General features: G+C 41.2%; 1 protein-coding gene across 1 annotated transcript in view; it reads right to left on the bottom strand.

Annotated features, from left to right (window-relative positions):
* Window positions 1-22,274, bottom strand: part of dipk2b (divergent protein kinase domain 2B) — a 33,234-nt gene extending 10,960 nt beyond the window's left edge. Inside the window, exons 1-4 of the mRNA XM_078559711.1 lie at window positions 21,868-22,274; window positions 17,399-17,663; window positions 15,431-15,604; window positions 6,828-7,116 (exon numbers count right to left, since the gene is read on the bottom strand). Of these exons, the coding sequence (XP_078415837.1) occupies window positions 6,828-7,116; window positions 15,431-15,604; window positions 17,399-17,663; window positions 21,868-22,064 (925 nt within the window). The 5' untranslated portion in view covers window positions 22,065-22,274. The remainder of the gene's footprint in view (window positions 1-6,827; window positions 7,117-15,430; window positions 15,605-17,398; window positions 17,664-21,867) is intronic.
* Between the last annotated feature and the right edge of the window lie 1,345 nt (window positions 22,275-23,619).

Raw genomic sequence — 23,619 nt, 5'->3', positions numbered from 1 at the left:
TAATAGACTAATGAGTAAGGCCAAAGAATGCACAGTCATGGGGACAAATGGCAGAATGGATTGCTAGCTGGTTTCAGGACAGTAAGCAGAAAGTGGGATAAAGGGTAGTTATTAGAAGTGGCAGAATGTGGGAAGTGATGTTCCACAAGGATCAGTGCTGGGGCTATTGCTGTTCACAATTTACATGAACTATTTGGACTTTGGAATCAGAAACAGTTTCTAAATTTGTGATGGCACCAATTTGGGGATAGTCAATACTGAGGAGGACTGCAACAAATTACAGGAAGGCATTAATAAACTTGCAGAATAAAGTTCAATGCCGATAAATGTGAGCCACTACATTTTGATAGGAAGGATATGAAGGATATTGCTTCGAAGGTGAGTGCCTCAGTGGGGTACAGGAACAAAGTATCTCAGAATACAAATATTTCAGTCACTATAAGTTGTGCCATAGGTTAGCAAGGCCATAAAAAAGCAAATAAAGAACTAGGCTTTATTTCTAAATGGATAGAATTGAAAAATAGGGAAGTTACCCTAAACCTGTATCAAACCTTGGTTAGACCAAACTTAAATATACCATGTGCAGTTCTGGTCCTCAAATTATAAAAAGGATATAGAGGCACTGGAGTGAGTGCAGAGAAGATTTACAACGATAATACCAGGATAATATCAGAAAGACATAGATATATGTGAGGAAAGGATGAATAGGCTGGGCCACTTTCTTTTGAAAAAGGTGGCCAAGGGGTGACATAATAGAAGTCTTCAAAAATTATGAAAGAGAATGTTTATGATTATGAGCGAGAATGTTTCCACTGTGGGGAAGAACATAACTAGAAGCCATTGATATAAGATAGTCACCAAGAAATCCAACAGGGAATTCAGAAGAAACTTCTTTACCCAAGGAGTAGTGAGAATGTGGAAATCACTACCACAGTCAAAACAAATAATATAGAATTAATTTAAGTAGAATCGAGACAAGCATACGAGGGAGAAGGGAATAGAGGATTACAATTATAGATTTAGATGAGGAGAATGGGAGGAGGCTTGAGTGGAACATAAATGCCATCATGGACTGGTTGGACTGAATAGCCTTTTTCTGTTCCATTATTCCTATGTAAAATTATGGAAGTGAATTTCCATTGGGAATCTCCTGCATGTCCATTGTAACTTTGGTGAAGAGCTGCAGAAACCCCAGAAAATCACGAATGGTGTGACATCAGTGTAAATAAGGATTGTTCTCACTTTTCAAGCTAAAAGATTTACCTGGCACATTTTGATGAAAGCAATATCTCTACTACTTGTTGATGTTGTGTTTTATAGAATAATTGCAGGAATTGTTATATTCTGTGACTGCGTGAGGAAAAGAAAAAGATGTTGACAACCTCAGGACTTCAGAAAGCTCTTTATAGCTACTGAAGTACTTTTTGACATGTAATCACTGTTGCACTTTGAAAACACTGCAGTCAAATTTGGACACAACCAGCTCCCACAAATAACAATGTAATAATGACCAGATAATCTTCTTTTTGTGATGTTGATTGAGGGATAAATATTGGCTAGGACACCAGGGATAACTCCCTGTTCTTCTTCATTATAGTGCCATGGGATCTTCACTTTAACATCTCACCTGAAAGGCAGCACCTCCAACAGTGCAGCACTCCCTCTGGTATGTCAGACTAGATTTCTGGGCTCAATGTTCTGGTGTGGGATTTGAACCCCGCAACCTTCTGACTCAGATGTGGAAGTACCTGGGCTACATGGGGGTATATGACTTTCCTCTAGATATTTGAGTTCCGACGGGGAAATCCTGTTTCTCATCTGGTTCTACCGTGTGATCCTATTGCTGATTTTCATATATCAGTTTTTATTAGGTAGCCAGAAAATTGAACATGCTGTTATACTGCTGTGAATATGAATCAGTCCTTGTGAATATTTATATAATGCATCAGCTTCTCATTAAGTTCTTTGGGTTTGCTGGCTTTAATTTTATGGTTTTTTTCACATACTTGCCATAATCAGGCATGTTTAATGATAGGGTTTAAATTAAAGTTGACATCACTTTCAGTTAGGAACATAGGACATTGGAGCAGGAGTAGGCCATTCGGCCCCTTCGAGCCTGCTCTGCCATTCATGTAGAGTTAAAGGTGAATAGCCAAAGGTTGCCACCCGGGCTGTGCTGCTGTGCCATTAGTTTTATGAAAATGGCACCTCACTTTCTGCTTCATTATTGAAATTTATTGAATGGCATGTAGTTGCTGTACTTGCATGACAAGTACAAATTAAACACTTAAAGTTAGTTAGTTCTTGTCATTATCCAAGTACCCTTTCAACAATGTGAGAACTTAATTGCTACATGTCAACAACTCTGGCACTGAAAGTTAACAATGCCAAGTATGGATCAATTCTCATGTATTAAATTGTTGCTGGAGATTCTTTTTAAATAAACAAAAATTTAAATTAAAAGACTTTTTCACTCCTTTCTCTCGTAATCCAATCTTTTTTTAACCTACTGAATTTCACTGGGACTGATATGTGTTCACTAAGAAAAGAAAGCCAGCACTCCAACTAAGATTGAGTTTATTGATCAGATAACAGAGAGGGTTGATGAGGGTAATGCAGTTCTTGCTCTCATGCTCACATTTCTGTCCTCAGCCTGCTACAATGTTACAGTGAAGCCCAATGCAAGCTGGAGGAACAGCACCTTATCTCTTCTGATTAGGTACTTTACAGCCTTCTGAACTCAACATAGAGTTTAAAAACTTCAGACCATGAACTCTGTCCTCCATTTTGAAACATCTTCCCTCAAATGCCCGTCTGTATAAAGTTTGCATATTTTTGCTTTCAGACAGTGCTGCTGTTTATTCTGCTATTAACACCTACTCTGGGCCAATGCTTTGTTTCTTTAATACCATCATTACCACTCCCTTTGCCTTTGGTTCCATGATATCTTTGTCATTTAATCTCTCATGACCTCTAACCTATCTCTGATCTTCCTTTGGCTCCACCTGACCCTCCCCCCTTTTTCAATAGCATGAACCCCAACACATTTCCACCTCTCCTCAGTTCCAAAGAAGAGCCATATTGGACTCAAAACATTAATTCCGTTTCTCTCTCCACAGGTACAGCCAAACCTGCTGACTTTTTCTGGCACTTTCTGTTTTTATTTCAGATCTCCAGCATCTGCAGTATTTTACTTCTATCACTTTAAGTTAGTCTGCTGCACGTATCACTTACTTTTAGACATACTCCTTTTAATTTAAACTATACTTTGCTTTATACATATTTATTCAAACCTATTTGAATTGATGATAAGGTTAGGAGACATGGGCAAAAACAGGGTTAAAATATGTTTTAAAAGAAGAGCAGAAGTTGAACATAGTCTCATGTTCTAACTGTTTCTATTGAAGTGCAAAAGCCAGGCTTCAAGAGAAGATAAGGACCTGGAATATGAAAGAGCCCATATATCTTACAGCATGAGATTTCATTAAATGAGGATGATAAAATGTATGGGTAAATGAAGGGAAATAGTACAATGAGATGAAGTTCACTCAACCATGTCAATCAATAGTATGACTTTGCTCATGAGGGCCTTTGGATTAGTGATTTGTGGCTCACAAAGATATAAAAAGTTGATGAATTATAACAGAACTTCTTTGAGCCAGAGAACTCGCTATACACTGTTTTCCCAATGGAGATTTGAATTACGCACACACCATCTAATCATCATTGAATGAACTCACCTAAGGCTAACTAGCTAATAAGCTTAGCTAATATGCTGAATTTGGATTATCACATTTAAATAGCATTTTTGCAAATGATATTTTTCATGCTACATTGGGCAGAATCGTCCCAGGTGTGCACTAAGTGCGGTATTGGGTGGGTAAAACAATATTTTACCCGCCGGCTGCAATGGGTGGTTTTCACATTGTATTGCCCCAAACCCGCCACAGTATTTATGCGTTCCTGGGAAACATGTAATTTCCATTGCGAGTGGGCTCCGATCCATGCCGTCACCTCACTGCTTCATCACGTCGGGCACCACATTTAAAGTACAGCCACGCTCAGTGTTTCCAGCCCAGGACTGCAGCAAAGAAGACATGGCCATGAAAGGCAAGAAAACTGCAGCCTCGAGCACCCTTTGGATGCTGTGGAGGCCCACTGTGATGCCCTCTACCCCCGCTCTGGCCACAGGAGGGGCAGTTACATTACCACTCCGGCTTGGTAGGCGATGGCAGTGGTGATCAGTGCCAATGCTGCACAGAAGAGGCTGGTCATCCAATGCAAATAGAGGATGAATGATCTCATCCATGCAGCCAGTAAATGGTATCCATCTCAGCACTCTAAACTCACACACACATGCCCATCACGTATTTATTGGCATCCCACTCACTACCAGTTCAAGAGAAGGGACATCACCAATATTCTCACACACATACCCTCAAATGTCCATCTGGCCTTATCTCCTCTGGAGACTGCCTTCTCAGCCCTCACCATCATGAGGCCACTTGCACAGATCAACATGTGCCCCCACACACACCCTGGGATGCTCTCCTCCAGTACAGCCCTCGTCTTGCAGCCTCTTCCGTTGCCTGAGGCCACTTCTCCCCCTTCGCCAAGCAAGCCCTAGCCCTGCAGCCATTGAAAAGCTACCCACATATGGCTGATCTGGTAGGTAGAGACCTGCCTGAGCCCCACTAAAAGTGATGTGGTGCTGTTTGTGAAGCCTGGCGCTGATGACTGCGAGTGCTGACCGAAGCAAGGTAGAAAAACAAACCTTGAAGTCCAGAGTGAAGTGCAGCCTGCCAAGTGCACATCGCTTATATGCTGTTGTGAAACACGTCGGTGTGTTTTCCCGCTGACATGGGCGGACGATTGGGGACGGGGGGGTGGGGAGGATGAGTCCAGCGGGTAGGCCTAATAATGATACGCTGACATATTATAATGAGTTTCCCGATGTCTTATGGCAGAAAACGTGGCCCGCCATCGACGGGCTGAGCAGATGATCATGGACTGGTTTCATGCCATCGTGAAACCGATCGCGTCATATTATTCACTTATGCCACTGAACATGCCTGACGCCGGCGGGCATGGAAAATCCTGGGCATTGGGCAAGATCTTACCTGTGTTGGGTGGGCTGGGCAGGTGCGGGCAGGGGTGGGTGCGGAGCCGATCGCTGCCCGCGATTGCTGCGCACCGCCACTTTACATGGGCGGGCCAATTAAGCATGGCTGCTACCTGTGCGGGCAGGGGGAGGAGGGAGAGTCGGGGCCTGCACTCTTGTGGGCATGCGCGCAAAAGAGTGCAGGAATCTCCCTGACGCACAGAACTGCCTCAGGGAGATTAAGTTGATAGTACAAATTTTTAATAAATGATCTGAAAAATTATTTAAACATGACCCCTGATGTGACAGTGTCACATGAGCTGGGACATGTTTGTGCATTTTGCAAATTTTATTTAATTATTTTATTAAACCTTCAGGAAACTTTATCCCGCCTGTAGATGAGGTTTCCTGAAAAACGCAAAGGCTGCTTAGGTTCTCTGCCTGCCCATCAACGTTAAGGATGGACGGGCAGCCCTGTTAATTAACTAAGTTATTTTCCTAATGGCCTTAATAGGCCTTTGACAGTTCGGCAGGTGTGCAGCCGCCTCCAGCGCATGCCCACCGAACAAAATATCTAAATGACGCGCGATGATGTCGGGATGCGTGTCTGACGTCATCGTGCGTCATTTTGCGTGCTGGCGTGTTGGGCCCATCCCCGCACGCTGATGGCAATATTCTGGCCATTATGTTCTTATAAAGAGGAACCTTATATATTAAAATGTATTCAAGTAGAAGTAATGACAATTAATGATCCAGGAGCCTGTTGAGTAGGGACAAGTTGCGCAAATGCAGGAATGATAAATGATATAATTCAGCACAATAAAATGTATCAGAAATTCAAAATATATATATAAGTAATGTAAACTTTTAAAAAACAATTGATATAACAACAAACTATGGTTATATAATGCCTTTAACATCATAAAACCTCCCAAGGTGCTTCATAGGAGCATTATCAAACAAAATTTGACACTGAGCCACATAAGGAGACATTAGTATAGTTGCCCAAAGTACTTGGTAAAAGTGTAACGTTTTAATGAGTGTCTTAAGGGAGGAACAAGAGGTAGAGAGGTTGAGGGAGGGAATTAGCTTAGGTCCTTGGCTGTTGAAAGCTTGGCCACCGATGGTGAGCCAATTAAAATCTGAGATGTGCAAGAGGCCAGCATTGGAGGAGCACAGTTACCTTAGAGTGCAGTCGAGCCAGAGGAGATTACAAACACAGGAACAATAGAGGCCATGTAGGGATTTGGAAATAAGGATGAGAATTTTAAAGTAGAGACATTGCTTAACTGTGAGTCAGTGTAGATCAATGAGCAGATGGGTGAACAGGGCTTGATGTGAGTTAGGAGAGAAGCAGCAGAGTTTTGGATGAGCTCAAGTTTATGAAGGGTAGAAGACAAGAGTCTGACTAAGAGTGGAGTTTGGAGGTAGCAAAGGCATGGACGAAGGTTTCAGCAGCAGATGAGCTGAAACAGGGTTGGAACCAGGCATTGTTATGGAGGTGAAGTAGGTGACCTGGTGTGCATATATGGTTGGAAGCTCATCTCAGGATCAGATATGATCCCAAGACCGTGAATAGAATGGCTCACCCTCAGAAATTGTCAGGGAGGGTGATGGAGTAACAGAAATGAATTGTACAAAAACATTACAAAATGTAGGCAGTAATTAATGGTAATAGGTGGTAACATGGCTTGTTAACTAAAAAAGTCACAGCAAGAATACCTACCTTCCTGTTTATCAATGATACCTATTGTGCTGGTGTCAGTGATGTAAAGACGTCCATCCTCAAAAGTGCCAAACATGTCATCATGGATGCTGGTATAGTAGAAGAAATAATTCAAGTCATTGCTTCTCAGAGAGTGAGTAATTTGCAGGAGCTGGTGGGCTATGTCTGCAGCAACCTCCAGAGAGGCATTATAAAACTCTCTGATAGGATTAATCCAAGGAGTCACAATTACTCGACCACAAGATCCAAAGTATCGAACAAATGGCCATCCTTCTGCCCCTGGAAAAAGCTGAAAGAACACCACTGTCAATTTTGCAGGACAGCAATGGATTTTTTTGTAATTCTAATTAATTTAAAGAATTGTTAAGCAGTTCTGTCCCTTGCAAAACGATACGGTAATTAAAGGAGGTTAATGATGTATAGCTGATGGAGTTGGTGCTGCCACTTTGCCTTCAAGAGGGAGTTGGGCTGGCTCTTGACTGGGTCAGCGATTGGTCCATGTGATTTCCTGAACTGGTTTTAATCACTGGAGAGGAACTTCCTTTTGTTTATTGGTCTAGGGATTTTCTCTGTTCTTTGCTATAACTGCATGTTAACTCTCCATTATGCATGTACAAGGACACTGAAATTATAGAATCATAGAATGGTTACAGCACAGTAGGAGGCCATTCGGCCTGCCATGTTCATGGCTCACAGCAAAAGCAACTCATGTTGTCCTACTATCCCATCTATTCCCTGTAGCACTACTGCAGCCTGTGGGTGTTTATGGACAGCATTGCAATCCCAGACAACCACATCTACAGTAAGTTTCTGCAACTCAAGGAACTTTAGTTCAAAGTTGTTGAGCTGGACTCTGAAGTGCAGACATTGTGGGGCATCAGGGAGAGGCAAGAGTTACTTGAACACTTCGATCTGGAAGTAGTGTAATTCCAATTAGTGGCCAGGAACAGGAGGGTGTGAATGTGAGACATGGCTTCAGGATGACAAAAGCTGAGACCTGAATATTCAAGGGTATATGACATTTAGGAAGGATAGGAAGATAGGAAAAAGTAGAGGGGTAGCTCTGTTAATTAAGGATGATATTAGTACAATAGAGAGAGGTGACTTTAGTTCTGGAGATCAAGATGTAGAATCAGTTTGGGTAGAGTAAACAGTAAAGTCACTTGTGGGAGTGGTTTATAGGCCCCCTAATAATAACCACACTGTAGGACAGAATATACAGGAAGAAATAATGGGGGCTTGTGAGAAAGGTATGGTGATAATCATGGGTGATTTTAATCTACATATAGATTGGACAAATCAGATTGGCAAAGGTGGCCTGTTTGATGAGTTCATACAGTGTTTTCGAGACCATTTCTTAGAGCAGTATGTTCTAGCACAAACCAGGGAGCAGGCTGTACTAGATCTGGTAATGTGCAGTGAGGCAGGATTAATTAATGAACACATAGAGAAGGCACTCCTAGGTAGTAGTGATCATAATATGATTGAATTTCACATTCAGTTTGAGGGAGAGAGGAGCGGATCTTAGACTTGTGCTTTAAACTTAAATAAGGGCAATTATGAGGGCATGAAGACAGAGCTAGCTAAAGTGAACTGGGATTTCTTTTTATTCATTCATGAGATGTGGGAATCACTGGCTACGCCAGCTTTATTGCACACCCTTAATTGCCCTTGAGAAGGTGGTGGCGAGCTGCCTTCTTGAACCGCTGCAGTCCATGTCGTGTAGGTACACCCACAGTCTTGTTAAGGAGGGAGTTCCAGGATTTTGACCCAGCAATAGTGAAGAAACATTGATATATTTCCAAGTCAGGATGGTGAGTGATTTGGAGGAGAATTTCCAGGTGGTGGTGTTCCTGTGTGTCTGCTGCCCTTGTCCTTCTAGATGGTAGCGATCATGGGTTTGGAAGGACCCTTGGTGAGTTCCTGCAGTGCATCTTGTAGATGGTGCACACTGCTGCCACTGTGTCGGCGGTGGAGGGAGTGAATGCTTGTGGATGGGGTGCCAATCACTGACAAGTTAAGGGATAGGTCAGGAGAGATGCATTTAAGGAGATATTTCAGACTACTCAGAAAAGATACATTCCAGTGAGAAAAAAAGATTCTTAGAGAAAGATGCACAGACCGTGGCTAAATAAAGAAATTAAAGATAGCATCAAATTGAAAGAAAAAGCATATAGTTCCACAAAGATGAGTCACAGGTAAGAAGATTGGACAGAATATAATGAATAGCAAAGAATAACTGAAAGATTTGTCCTAGATGCTGTCAAGTTTCTTGAGTGTTGTTGGAGATATGCTCATCCAGGCAAGTGGAGTGTATTCCATCACACTCCTGACTTGTGCCTTGTAGATGGTGGACAGGCTTTGGGGAGTTAAGAAGTGAGTTACCGTCTGCAGAATTCCCAGCCTCTCACCTGCTCTTGTAGTCGCAGTATTTATATGGCTAGTCCAGTTCAGTTTCTGGTCAATACTAACCCCCAGGATTTTGATATTGGGGAATTTAGTGATGGTAATGCCATTGAATGTCATGGGGCGATGGTTAGATTCTCTCTTTTTGGAGAGTCATTGTCTGGCACTTGTGTTGCGCGAATGTTACTTGCCACTTGTCAGCGAAGTCTTGCTGCATTTGGACATGGACTGCTTCAGGATCTGAGGTGTCGCAAATGATGCTGAACGTTGTGCAATCATCAGCGAACATCCTCACTTTTGACCTTATGATGGAAGGAACATCATTGATGAAGCAGCTGAAGATGGTTGGGCCTAGGACACTACCCCAAGGAACTCCTGCAGTGATATCCTGGAACTGAGATGATTGACCTCCAACAACCACAACCATCTTCCTTTGTGCTAGGTGCAACTCCAACCAGCGGAGAGTTTTCCCCCGATTCCCATTGACTCCGGTTTTGTTAGGGCTCCTTGATGCTGCACTTGGTCAATGCTGCCTTGATGGTTAAGGGATAGGTCAGGAGAGATGCATTTAAGGAGATATTTCAGACTACTCAGAAGAGATGTATTCCAGTGAGAAAAAAAGATTCTTAGAGAAAGATGCACTGACGTGGCTAAATAAAGAAATTAAAGATAGCATCAAACTGAGAGAAAAAGCATATAATTCCACAAAGATGAGTCGCAGGTAAGAAGATTGGACAGAATATAAAGAATAGCAAAGAATGACTGAAAGGTTATAGGAGGGAAAAATTAGAGTACAAGAGAAAGCTAGCTAGAAATATAAAAACAGATATTAAGAGTTTCTCAGAAATATATAACAGATATTAAGGTTTTTGAAAAGGAGAAGAGTAAGTAAAGTTAGTGTTGGTCCTCTAGAGAGTGAGTCTAGGGAATTAATAATGGAAAATAAGGAGATGACGGATGAATTGAATTGATATCTTGCTCCTGTCTTCACTGTAGAGGATACAAATAACATCCCAGAAATAATTGTGAATCAGGAGGTGAAAGGGAGGGAGGAACTTAAAACAGTTAAAATCACTACAGAAAGGGTACTAAGAAAATTATTAGAACTAAAAGCTGACAAGTTCCCAAGTCCTGATGCACTTGATCCTAGAGTCTTAAAAGAAGTGACTGCTGAGATAGTAGGTGCATTGATTTAATTTTCCAAAATTCTCCAGATTCTGGAAAAGTCCCATCAGATTGGAAAATAGCAAAGTGACTCCTCTTTTCAAGAAAGGAGGGAGACAGAAAGCAGGAAGCTACAGGCCAGTTAGCTAACATCTGTCACAGGGAAATTGCTGGAATCTATTATTAAGGAGGTTATGTGAGGTGCTCAGAAAATCTAATGCAATCAGGCAGAGTCAACATGGTTTTGTGAAAGGAAAATTATGTTTGACAAATTAATTAGAGTTCTTTGAGGAAGTAAAAAACAACGTGGATAAAGGGGCGCCTGTGGATGAGCTATACTTAGATTTCCAGGAGGCATTTGACAAGGTGCCACATCAAAGGTTACTAGGCAAAATAAGAGCTCATGGTGTAGGGAATAACATTTTAGCATGGATAGAGGATTAGTTAACCAACAGGAAACAGAGAGTCGGCATAAATGGCTCTTTTTTGTGTTGGCAAGATGTGATGAGTGGAGTGCCACAGGGACCAGTGCTGGGGCCTCAAAGATTTACAATTTATATCAATGACTTGGATTAAGGAACTGAAGGTATGGTTGCTAAATTTGCTGATGCAACAAAGATAGGTAGGAAAATAAGCTGTGAAGAGGACATAAGGAACCTGCAAAGGGTCATAAATAAGTTAAGTGAGTGGGTAAAAATTTGGCAGCTGGAGTTTAATGTGAGAAATTGTGAACTTGTCCATATTGGCAGGAGGAATAGAAAAGCAACATTTTATTTAAATGGAGATGGATTGCAGAACAGAAGTATGAGGGATCTGGGTTTCCTGGTACATGAATCACAAAAAGTTAATTTGCAGGTACTGCAAGTGATTAGGAAGGCAAATGGAATGCTGATGTTTATTGCAAGGGGAATGCAATATAAAAGTGGGGATAAAAGCAAAATACTACAGATGCTGGAAATCTGAAATAAAAACAGAAAATGCTGGAAAAACTCAGCAGGTCTAACAGCATCTGTGGCAAGAGAAACAGGGTTAATATTTTGAGTCCATGTGACTGTTCTTCAGGGCTAAAGAGAAGTAGAAATGTAGTGAAATTTATACTGTTTAAGGGGAGTGGAGCAGGTGAAGCTGGATAGAAAGCCTATGATAGGTGGGGGCTAAGGAGAGATTGACAAAGATGTCATGGGCACAAGACAAAGGGAGTATTAATGGTAGTAGTAAGGGCAAAAGAAGGTGCTGATACCAGCATAAAGGTAAGAAAACAGAATGTGTTAATAGCAGAACAAAGGTCAGCGTTCTGTGAAAGAATAACATGGACCAAGTAACAGTTGGCCCTTTTGGGGGTGGGGTGGGAGGAGGGGGTGGGTGATTGGGCAAAAAGGATAGAAAAAGGGATAAAGAAGGGATAAAATAATGAATAAATGAATACAAATAAAAATAAGCAAATGAAAAATAAAAATAAATTTTAAAAAAGGGATTAGGAAACGGGTGAAGAAAGAGGAGAGATTTCATGGTCTGAAGTTGTTGAGCTCAGTGTTAAGTCCGGAAGGCTGTAAAGTGCCTAATCGGTAGATGAGGTGCTGTTCCTCCAGTTTGCGTTGGGCTTCACTGGAACAGGCCAAGGATGGACATGTGGGCATGAGAGCAGGATGATGTGTTGAAATGGCAAGTGGTAGGAAGGTCTGGGTCATGCTTGTGGAGTGGAGGTGTTCCGCAAAGTGGTCACCCAGTCTGCATTTGGTTTCCCCAATGTAGAGGAGCACTGGGAGCAGCGAATGCAGTAACCAAATTGAAGGAGGTGCAAGTGAAACGCTGCTTCACCTGAAAGGAGTGTTTGGGCCCTTGGAGGGTGAGGAGGGAGGAGGTAAAGGGACAGGCGTTGCACCTTCTGCGATTGTATGGGAAGATGCTGTGGGATGGAGATGAGGTGTTGGGGGTGATGGAGGAGTGGACCAGGGTGTTCCAGAGGGAATGGTCCCTATGGAATGTTGACATGGGGGGGTGAGGGAAAGATGTGTTTAGTGGTGGCATCATGCTGGAGTTGGCGGAAATGGCGGAGGATGATCATTTGAATGTAGAGGCTGGTGGGGTGAAAAGTGAGGACAAGGGGGACCCTATCATAGTCCTAGGAGGGAAGGGAAGGTGTGAGGGCAGAGGTGCGGGAGATGGGGCAGATGTTTTGTTTCAGTTGTACAGGGCTTTGGTGAGACCACATCTGGAGTACTGTGAACAGCTTTGGTTTTATTTAAGAAAAGATATAAATGCTTTAGAAGCAGTTCAGAGAAGATTCACGCAACTGAAACATGGGTTGGGTGGGTTAGCTCAGAAGGAAAGGTTGGACAGACTGGGACTGTATCCATTGGAGTTTAGAAGATTGAGAGATGATCTTATTGAGACATATAAGATCCTGAGGGGGCTTGAAAGGGTGGATGCTGAAAGGATGTTTCCCCTCGTGGGAGAGACTAGAACTAGGGGACACAGTTTAAAAATAAGGGGTCCCCACTTAAGATGGAGGTGAGAAGAAAGTTTTTTTCTCAGAGGATCAGGGGTCTTTGGAGCTTTCTTCCATGGACAGTGATGGAGGCAGGGTCATTGAATATTTTAAGACAGAAGTAAATAGATTCTTGTCTAACAAGGGAGTCAAAGGTTATTGGGGATGGGTGGAATGTGGAGTTGAGGCCACAATCAGATCAACCATAATCTTATTGAATGGCAGAGCAAGCTTGAGGGGCCAAATGGCCTACCCATGCTCCTAATTGGTATGTTTATATAAGGTACCTTGGGGGAAGTTAGAAGGGCATAGGTTGGCAAGGAGTGTATGAGGGGCTGGGGTGGGTTGAGGTCATGGGTTGGCATGGATGGGGCACGATGAGTTTATGAAGAGGTGAGGGCTGAAAGGCTGTTATGTTTTATTGTTCTTTTTTAAAATTTCCATACAGTGCTGGCGCACTGAGGCAGGTCTTCCTTCCAGTCCACCTCCTCAACCAGTGGCCTCCGCACTTGTTTCGGGGTTACCCGGCACAATTTTCATTTTCACCAAAAATCTGACCTTCCAGGCACTTTCTCCCAGGTTGAGTTTGCGGAGCTGGGAATTACAGAGCCGGGTTACAGAGATAGTGGATGCATTGATTTTGATCTTCCTGAATTCACCAACAACTTCTCAAGGACAATTAGGGTGGGCAGTTAATGCAGGCCTTGCCAGCATCACTCACATCTCATGAACCAATTAAGAATATTTCCCTAGATTGGAGAATGGCCTCAAACCTCTGGATTGGAAGGTAGTAAACATAACCCCAATATGCAAAGAAAGAGGGAGCAAGCAAACAGGGAACTATCAGCCCGTTAGCCTAACATCAGTCGTCTGGAAAATGCTCGAATTTATTATCAGGGTCATGATTGCAGGGCACTTAGAAAATCATAATACTACTGGGCAGTCGACACGGATTTATGAAAGGGAAATCATGTTTGACAAATCTGTTTAGAGTTTTTTGAGGATGTAACTAGTAGGGTGAATAAGGGGACCCATTGTATGTGGGTATTTGGACTTTCAAAAAGCATTCAATAAGGTGCTGCACAAAAGGTTATTACACAAAATTAAGGCTCACGGGATTGGGTGTAGATTGAGGATTGGTTAATGGATAGAAAGCAGAAAGTAAGAATAAATGGGTAATTTTCGGGATGGCAGGCTGTAACTAGCGGGTTACCAATAGGATCAGTGTTTAGGCATCAGCTATTAACAATCTGTATTAATGGCTTAGATAAGGAAACCGAGTGAAATGTATCCAAGTTTGTTAGGTGGGAATGCAAATTATGAGGAGGACGCAAAGAATGTGCAAATGGATTTAGACAGGTTTAGTGGTTGGGCAATAATGCGGCGGTTGGAATATATGTGAAGAAATGTGAAATTATACACTTCAGTAGGAAAAATAGAAAAGCTGAATATTTTCAGATGGTGAGGGATTGGGAAAATGTCGGTATTCAGGTGATCTGGGTGTCCTTGTACACAAATCACAGCAATTTACCATTCAGGTACAAAAAACAATTAAAAAAGCCAATGGCATGTTCGCCTTTATTACAAAGGAGTTGGAGTATAAGAGTAAAGAAGTCTTACAGGAATTGTATAGAGCCTTTGTAAGATCACACTTCGAGTACAGTTTTGGTCTTCTTACATGAAGAGTGCAATGAAGGTTCACCAGACTGATTCCTGGGATGAGGGGATGTCCTATGAAGAGAGATTGAGAAGACTAGGCCTATATTCTCTGGAGTTTAAAGATAATCTCATTGAAACATATATTTAAGGAGTTTGATAGGGTAGATGCTGGGAAGATGCTTTCCAGGCGAAGGAGTCTAGATTTCAGAATAAGGGGTCAGCCACTTAGCACTGAGACAATGTGAAATTTCTTCACTCATAGGGTTGTGAACCTTATGAACTCTCTACCCCAGAGAGCTGTGGATGCTCAACACTTCAGTATATTCAAGTCAGAGATTGAAGGATTTTTGGAACTAAAGGAATCAAAGGAGATGGGGAGAGTGCAGGAAAGTGGGGCTGAGGTAGAAGATCAACCATAATCTTGTTGAATGACAGAGCAGGCTTGAGGAGCTGAATGACCTACTCCTGCCCCTACTATCTATGTTTTTGCATTCAATGCAACAGCTATCTCCACAAGCACCTCCTTTAAAATCCTAGGATGTAAGCCATCAGGTCCAGGGCAATTGACAGCTTTTAGTCCAACTAATTTCATGGGTATTTTTTTCTTTGCCAATATTAATTACTTTAATTTCCTCACTTTCATTTGACCCTTCATTCCCCACAATGTTTGTGTCTTCATTAAGATCAATTCCAGGGAGCTTTAAAAAAGAGTTTTTTAGGCAGTAAAGAGGTCAAGGGATAATTGAATTTGATCACTAAATGCACTTTTACCTTACTTAGTGAACAAGTTTTTTATTAGAAAGTTTGATTCCAGAGTAAAATTTGTCCCTCACTCAGTAAGAAAGCAGTAACATTAAAAGTGAACTGTAATTGTGAGGAATAGTACCTGCAGGATAATGGGGTGGGTGTTGACAGACAGGGTATAGAGCAGGCGCAGTTTGTTCCGATCAGTGAAATGTCGCATCAGGACACTACCTGAATCCCTCACTTCAGCATAACGTCGAACAATCCGGTCCAACAGCCGCTGGGATGGGCATCTCAGCAAAGGGCTAGGGAGACTCTGTGGTTAAAAAAAAGCACATGGCAGAATAGAAGAACTTCCATGAGCTGTACACAGGAATGCAGCAATATTGCCTAAAGCTAAAATCACTCAGTTATTCTGCAGGTCCAGTTTCAATTTTGTTTCTGTTAATATTTTATACTTGTACTGTACAATCAATAGGTGGTAAAATCCTGCCCTGTCTAATGATAGACCTCAGGTTGAACCATTTTGGCTCAGATTACATAGACAGCAGTGAAGTGACAGTGCTCGCTGCAGACCTGAAAGGAAGCTGCCCACAGAAATTTATTGATCTTTGTGGTGTGGATTTCCCAGCGTTAGGTTGTACCAGGCACCAAGTCCAACAGATCATAAGGTTTCCAGCAGCAGCGATGCCATCAAGCAGGGTAAGTAGCCTTGAACCTTGAGGTAGTCTCACTGACAGCAAACCAAGTGAAATGCACTTCACATCCTTCACATTTATTTAAATTTTACGGAAAGCAAAATAACTTATTGGGGCATACACATGGGATTAAAGACTAAATGGAAATATCAGAAACAAATTCTAAAAAAATATTTTAAAAATATGGAATATTTAATCATAATAGGAAAATGTGACAATCCACAAATATAATATTAGTCTCTCAGGACCAGTGTAGTTGTTCATCAGTTATTAGGAACTTAGTATACTGTTTAAAAATCCACTTCCATCTCATCCAACAAGATGCAGCTTTTTCAAAGGTTTTACGGTGGGGCTAATAGCATGAAAGTGGAAGTTTTCATCAGTTCAGTGATTTCTAATTGATTGATTGGGGGAACTTCAACAGTGCACCGCAATGAGAAGCATAGGATCACTGAGAGCAATCTCCAGATTTCCACATTTCTCTGCACATGCGGACACCAGAAGCTCCTGTCAGTTTCAGAGAAGTAATGACAGTGATTGCTGACAGTTTTTCCATCATTACCACTGTAAAGTCCAGATTTTTGATGAGGTCCTTGGCTATTTCTGGGAGGAGCTCTGGCCACTTAAATCAAGAGTGCCGGAAAACCGAAGCTAGCAGTGGTACATCCAGGAGGTTAAGTAAATTTGGTCCCATTATTGCTTAATTTTTAGGTGTAAACAGAGCAGTAGCAAGGAGAATACTGTTCCTATAATCTGAAACGATTCCCAATAAAATTGAATCCTAAATTCAAAATGAGGCAACTATTTCACTTTAAATTTGATTTATTTATTAATGGGTGTTAGTTCCTGGAACTATGTTACATTGTGTATTTCAAGATTATATTATGTGACATGATTGAAGGTCAGTAATCAGATTGTGACAAATATAACATATAACAAGTATGGGGGTGGAGTAAATCTTTTCCCAAGGTGGTTCACTTCCTTGAATATTTCAAATGGAAGGTAAACCAAGCAATACTTCACTCAAAGTTTATCGCTCCCCCATAACCATTAACCAGCCACACTAAATAGTGTCTTCAGTAAAGTATTAACCCTACATGCTTCAATGGGATTTAGCAATGTTCTCACATTTTCTGTACATCTCCCTTATTTATATGCCCTACTGATGGCTACCGACTTTATAGCGTATACTGTACATGGTATTCAGAAAATTCATAAGTAATATATTTTTATTCAAACTGTTTTTAAGGTGTCCCAGTTATAGCTGGTCACTTCTATAATTCACAATCATGACTGGTCATCATTTGTTTTTCTACAGATATGAAACAGAATCCATGAACTTGATCATTTTAGTTTAGTTCAATGGGAGAAATCCAGTCATGTACTCTGTACCTAATGGTCCAGTAACATACCTGAACTAGCTCCGCAGTGAGCCGATCAGCTGTCATCCATTTCTGGAAACGTTCTGTGCCTCTCAGAACATTTTCAATGCTGCATTTAACTTTCTTTGATGCCGAGATGCAAATTTTCCTATCAGAAAGTTCATTCTGATACTTGCTTTGTAACCGAGAGATGACGACTGGCTTCCAGCTCTCAGTATCAGCAGAGTAATTTGCAAAATACGTCTTGCTGTGGCTGGGAGGGAGCTTCAAGTCTGCAGACAGCCAGTTCTCAAATCTGCAAGAAGTGGTATAATTTGTATCACAGATGTAGAGATGTGGGACATGTAGTATGAACTACTGTACAACCTATAGGAACACAATGCTTTAACATGGCACAAATCTTTATTCTTTCACTATTAGTGTGCTTAACGATGACACCATCAAGCAAATTAGTTGTTTTTGGTGCAGAACTCAATTGTTCTTGACAAAGATTAAGTTTCATTTTTCTATGAAGTACTTTAATTTGAGTTGTTGAGGAAAAATTGACTTTGAAATTGAATTCCATGTTTCATTCCTCCAATCAGGTTTCAGCCCACCACAACACCAAACAGCTATTACAGTGGGAATGAAACAAATGACACCCTATGTGACTGTGACAAATGTCTAACTAACCCTTGATTCCCTTACTGATTAAAAATCTGTCTATCTCAGCCTTGAATATACTTAAGGACCCAACCTCTACAGCCCTCTGCGATAAAGAATTCCACAGATTCACTACCCTCAGAGAGAAGAAATTCCTCTTCATCTCTGTTTTAAATGATCGACCCCTTACTCTGAGATTATGCCCTCTGGTCCTAAACTCTCCCACAAGGGGAAACAACCTCTCAGCATCTACCCTGTCAAGCCACCTAAGAATCTTATATGTTTCAATAAGGTCGCCTCTCATTCTTCTAAATTCCAATGAGTACAGGCCCAACCTACTCAGCCTCTCCTCATAAGAAAATCTCTCTGTACTTGGGATCAACCTAGTGAACCTTCTCTGGACTGCCTCCAATGCCAGTATATCTTTCCTTAGATAAGGGGACCAAAACTGTTCACAGTATTCTAGGTGTGGCCCAACTAGTGCCTTGTATAGTTTTAGCAAAACTTCCCTATTTTTATACTCCATTCCCTTTGAAATAAAGGCCTACATTCCATTTGCCTTCCCTATGATATACTGAACTTGAATGTTAGCTTTTTGGGATTCATGCATGAGGACTCCCAAATCCTTCTGTGCTGCAGCTTTCTGCAGTCTTTCTTCATTTAAATAATATTCACTTCCTCTATTCTTCCTGCCAAAATGGATAACCTCACATTTTCCCACATTATATTCCAAGTGCCAAGTTTTTGCCCACTCACTTCCTTTTTATATATTTAAAGAAGCTCTTACTGTCCATTTTTATGTTACTTGCTAGTTTCCCCTCAAAGTTTATTTTCTCCCCCTTTATTATTTTTTTGGTCATCTTTTGTTGGTTTTTAAAACTTTCCCAATCCTCTGGCTTATCACTAATCTTTGCTACATTGTATGTTTTTTCTTTCAATTTTGATACTATCTTTAACTTCCTTGGTTAACCATGGTTGGTTTATCCCCTTCCTAGAATCCTTCTTCCTCACTGGGATATATCTTTGTTGTGAGTCATGAACTATTTTCTTAAATGTCTGCCATTGTTCATCAACCGTCTTTTCTGCTAGACTCCTTTCCCAGTCCACTTCAGCCAACTCTGCCCTCATTCCTTTGTAAGTACCCTTATTTAAGTTTAGCACAGTTGTTTCCAATCCACGTTTCTCACTCTCAAACTGAATGTTAAATGCCACCATATTACGGTCACTGTTTCCTAGGGGATCTTTTACTCTGAGGTCATTTATTAAACCTGCCTCATTGCACATTACCAGATCCAAAATAGCCTTGGTTGGATCCACAACATATTGTTCTAGGAAACTGTCCCAAATACACTCTATGAATTCTTGCTCGTGGCTACCTCTGCCAATTTGATTTTCCCAATTTACATGAAGATTAAAGTTACCCATGATTAATGTGCTCCTTTTTTACATGCCCTCATTATCTCCTGATTTATTCTCTATCCTACAGTGTAGCTACTGTTAGGGGTCCTATAGACTATTGCCACCAGTGTCGTCTTCTCCTTGTTATTTCTTACCTCCACCCATATGGATTCTACATCTTCTGATCCAAGATAATTTCTTGCTATCATATTTATTCCATCTCATACTAACAAAGCTACCCCACCACCCTTTCCTTCCTGCCTGTCACTTTCAAAAGGCCACATACCCCTGAATATTTAGTTCCCAGCTTTGATCTTCTTGTAACCATGTCTCCATAATGACTATCAGATCATACTTATTAACCTTTACTTGTGCCATTAATTCATTTATTTTGTTCCAAATACTATGTGTCTTTAAGTAAAGTGCCATTAATTTTGCTTTTTGCTATTTTTTCCTCCTTTGACCCTATTTGTTGTTTTTTTTTTAATGTTTGTACACTCTGTTCCTTCCTGTCACACTCTGGGTGTCACTACCTAAATAGCTGCCCTGTAAGGCTGCCATATCCTTTTGCTTTGTAAGCCTACATATTCCCTTTCCAGAACCCTTGCCCCCTCTATTTAGATGTTATTTTATGCATCGGCGTGCGGGGCCCGTCCCTGCACGCCAACAGGGAAATTCTGCCCATGGTCTCTTGCCTCTCTGCGCTCTTTAATGATCTCTCGTCTCTCTCCGTGCTCTTTAATGGCCCCTTGACTCTCCCTCTCTGCGCCCTAAGCTCTAGAATTTGATCTCCAAACCTCTCCGCTTCTGTACCTCTTTAAGGTTTCTTTAAGATGTTGCTTAAAATCTACCTCTTTGACCAAGCTTTTGGTCATCTGACGTAATATATCCTTATGTGGCTCAATGTCAAACTTTGCTTTATAATACTCCTGTGGTGTGTCTTGAGTCTTCTTTTTATTTTAAGGGCACCATATAAATACAACTTGTTCCTTAGGGAGAAAGTTTAGGAAGTTTGTGAAAAGGAAGATATAGCTGGGCTTAGTGAAAGGAATGGGCTTGATGAGGCCAAAATTGCACTTCCTTCAATTTTTTTTTGATATTATGCGCTCATACCTATGAAACTTCACCTTTCTAATCAATGTCCTTGATGTGGTGTATGAAGGAGATCCAGGCAATGGTTGTTCAAAACAGGTACCACTGCGGTGCATGATTAACTGGTAGGAAATGCACGTGTGGTGCAATGGGCATCATTTATTATCTTTCCCTGTGGACATTTTACATTCATTATCATGGAAAGTTTTTTTTTCTCTCTCTTTTTTAACTGAAAACCCTCCTACTTTTTGAATATTGCCTACACCACAGTCTACACAATTTGAGAATTAGGGCAGGCAAGGAAGGTAACTTCCTCAGAGAGGTGAAGTTAGTCTATGCCAGTAGGTGTGAAATGAGCACTTGTGTTACACTAGAAAACAGCTGATTCACTATGAGTCCATTTTGAGTTACTGGCAAAGACCAATTTCACCCCCAATCCTTATGACTAATTATTGGATTTCCAGCACCATAGTTGTTCTTTTTAATCTCATGCTTAGTGGGGAGTATTGGGGAAGGAGCTAAAAGAAAACAGATTTGTTGAGGAGGAGTTAAAACAAAATTAATGTGATCTGGAAATGATTCTCATTCTGAAAGGGGCAGGAAAGAACTATTCTGTCATTTATTGAATGCAGTTACAGCGAAAATATAGATTTTGGTTTATGCTCACTCTTTATGGAAGATTTCAGAACTTTCTTGATAAATAAAATTTCAATTTCATTTATTTCACATCGGACCTTAAACTAAAAAGAGAAACCACCAACACTGGACTGATATCCACCTTGTGCATAGCGTCAAATAAAATATTGTATAAAAGGAAGAAAAGAGGGAAAAATCAATCCGGTTCTCTGCTCTATACTTGGATTTGTCCAGCGCTGCCACCAACATGCCACACCCCCCCACCACCCGCACCCCCCACCCCACCATCCCCAACATTTCTCCAATCTTTGAGGAGGAGTTCCATCCTGAACTGTCAAGCATGGAGGTGAGACCCCAAAGGGGGAATTCACATCTGTCACTTTTGTATTCCAAGGATTTCCTTATCGCTTTCCAAATACTTCAGAATTTTACAATTCAAATGGAAAATTCCGCTGAAGACAATGAAGTTCAAAATCCCAAAAAGGGACTGCACCTCCACTGACAGAAATAAACCAAATTGTAGAGAACAGTTTCAATATTTTCCTACGCTACGCACCATGCCCTGTCCCAGAAACTATATGAACAGTGCCATACTTTTCACTTTCAATGTGAAGGTCCAGATTTCATACTTAGGATTTATGGTATTCGGAATATATTTAGCTCTCATACCTGATGGAGTTTATAGTCAGTCTATAACATTCCTTTGCAATCAATGTTACCTCCAATCTCACCTGATTTCTTCTTTGAAGAACTTTCTGCACAGAGATGTTCCTACACAGGCATTGCATTTGTCCAAACCCAGAAAGCTCCTGCCAAAGTTGTAGACTGGTTTCAACCTTGTTACATTAGCAATGGCTTTAGTTCTTGTGTTCAAACTTAATGCCAAGGGTGCTAGAAATATCAAGGCTAAGATGACACAGCTCCACATATCTGCCAGGTCCTCCACAAAGATCTTTTAACATTCAGTTGAAATTGCTTCATACACATTTACTAACTGTGCAGCAATAATTCTCTAGAAAGTTAAATGTAACTTCTGCAAATGGATCATGAAGTAAATTGAGGTGGTTACAATAACAGAAGTGACGCCTTTGTCTATCCTCAAGCCTCTACTCCATGAGTTGATTGTTCTTGGAGGAAGTGTGGAGCATGCTGATAATTTGGTTGCTATGGTTGTATTTCCTCACGTTTGCCAGTACTGGAATGTGATAGGGTACAGCATCTGTTTTCCTCCTATCTCTAAACTGCATAATAACGTCAACACACTCATCTGCTATGCTATAGATAATGGTAGGATATCCTGGCTTTTTCACTCAGAAATTATTTGGAAGCTTTTTTAACAGAGCAATAGCATCTCGCTGTGACTTTTAAAAAAATTATGTGTCAATTAGTTTCTGAATTGCAGTAGGGTAAGGTTGCAGTGATTGAAATTCTGAATGCTGCTTTGTCATTAAACAAAATTTGAGCTTTCTTGTCATGATTATAAAAATCAAACATAATGAATTTGCTTTCTCAGGACCAAGAAAATATCATTTTTGAAGAACAACTAGTCAGAAGTAATGTGAGGATGGACGGTTATTATTCAGTTTTTTCTTAAATACCTTTTTGAGGAGGCGATGGTGAGGTGGTATTGTTGCTGGATTAGTAATCCAGGGACCCAGGGCAATGCACTGGAGGATCCAGGTTCAAATCCCGCCCTTGCAGATGGTGGAATTTGAATTGAATAAAAAATCTGGAATTACAAGTCTAATGATGACCATGAAACCATTGTCAGTTGTTGTAAAAACCCTTCTGGTTCATTAATGTCCTTTAGAGAAGGAAATCTGCTGCCATTACCTGGTCTGGCCTACATGTGACTGCAGACCCATAGCAATGTGGTTGACTCTTAAATGCCCCCTGAACAAGGGCAATTAGGGATGGGCAATAAATGCTGGCCTAGCCAGCGACGCCCACATCCCATGAATAAAAAAAAACCTTTAAGAGTCAGGGAGAAATTATGCAATACTTTCTGACAGAAGAGTACTTGGCTGGGCCCCAATAATAGGGATGATTAGAACGTGTGGAATGAAGGAGCTTGATAGACCATAAGGGCTTTATTTTCCCTGTTTTCTTGTGCACTTCTTTTGAAATTGTATTGTGGAGATTGGAGAGCAGCCAAGTACAAGCGTTATTCTGGCAGTGTGCAATAACCATCTACCAGAACCACCCGAAATTAGTCCTTGGGACTCAACATCATAATTCTGTTCATCTCCATTTGCCAACTGAACCTCCCAAGCAGCTTGAAGATTGGATTATAACCAGTATCAGGCCACACCAAGGCTGACAGATAAGGCTATAGGGGGGAGGAGATGGTTGGGAGAGGGGCAAGTGTGGGCAGCTGGTGGCCTGAAGTCATTTTGTGGAGTCAAGAAGGACACTCCAATTGCTTCCGGTGTCTCAAATAATGGAATTTCCCAATGTTTTGGGAGCATTTTGGGGCATCTCAA

The sequence above is a fragment of the Cetorhinus maximus genome, chromosome 16 (genome assembly GCF_964194155.1).
Source record: "Cetorhinus maximus chromosome 16, sCetMax3.hap1.1, whole genome shotgun sequence".
NCBI lineage: Eukaryota > Metazoa > Chordata > Chondrichthyes > Lamniformes > Cetorhinidae > Cetorhinus > Cetorhinus maximus.
This window is presented reverse-complemented; position numbering and strand designations above follow the sequence as displayed.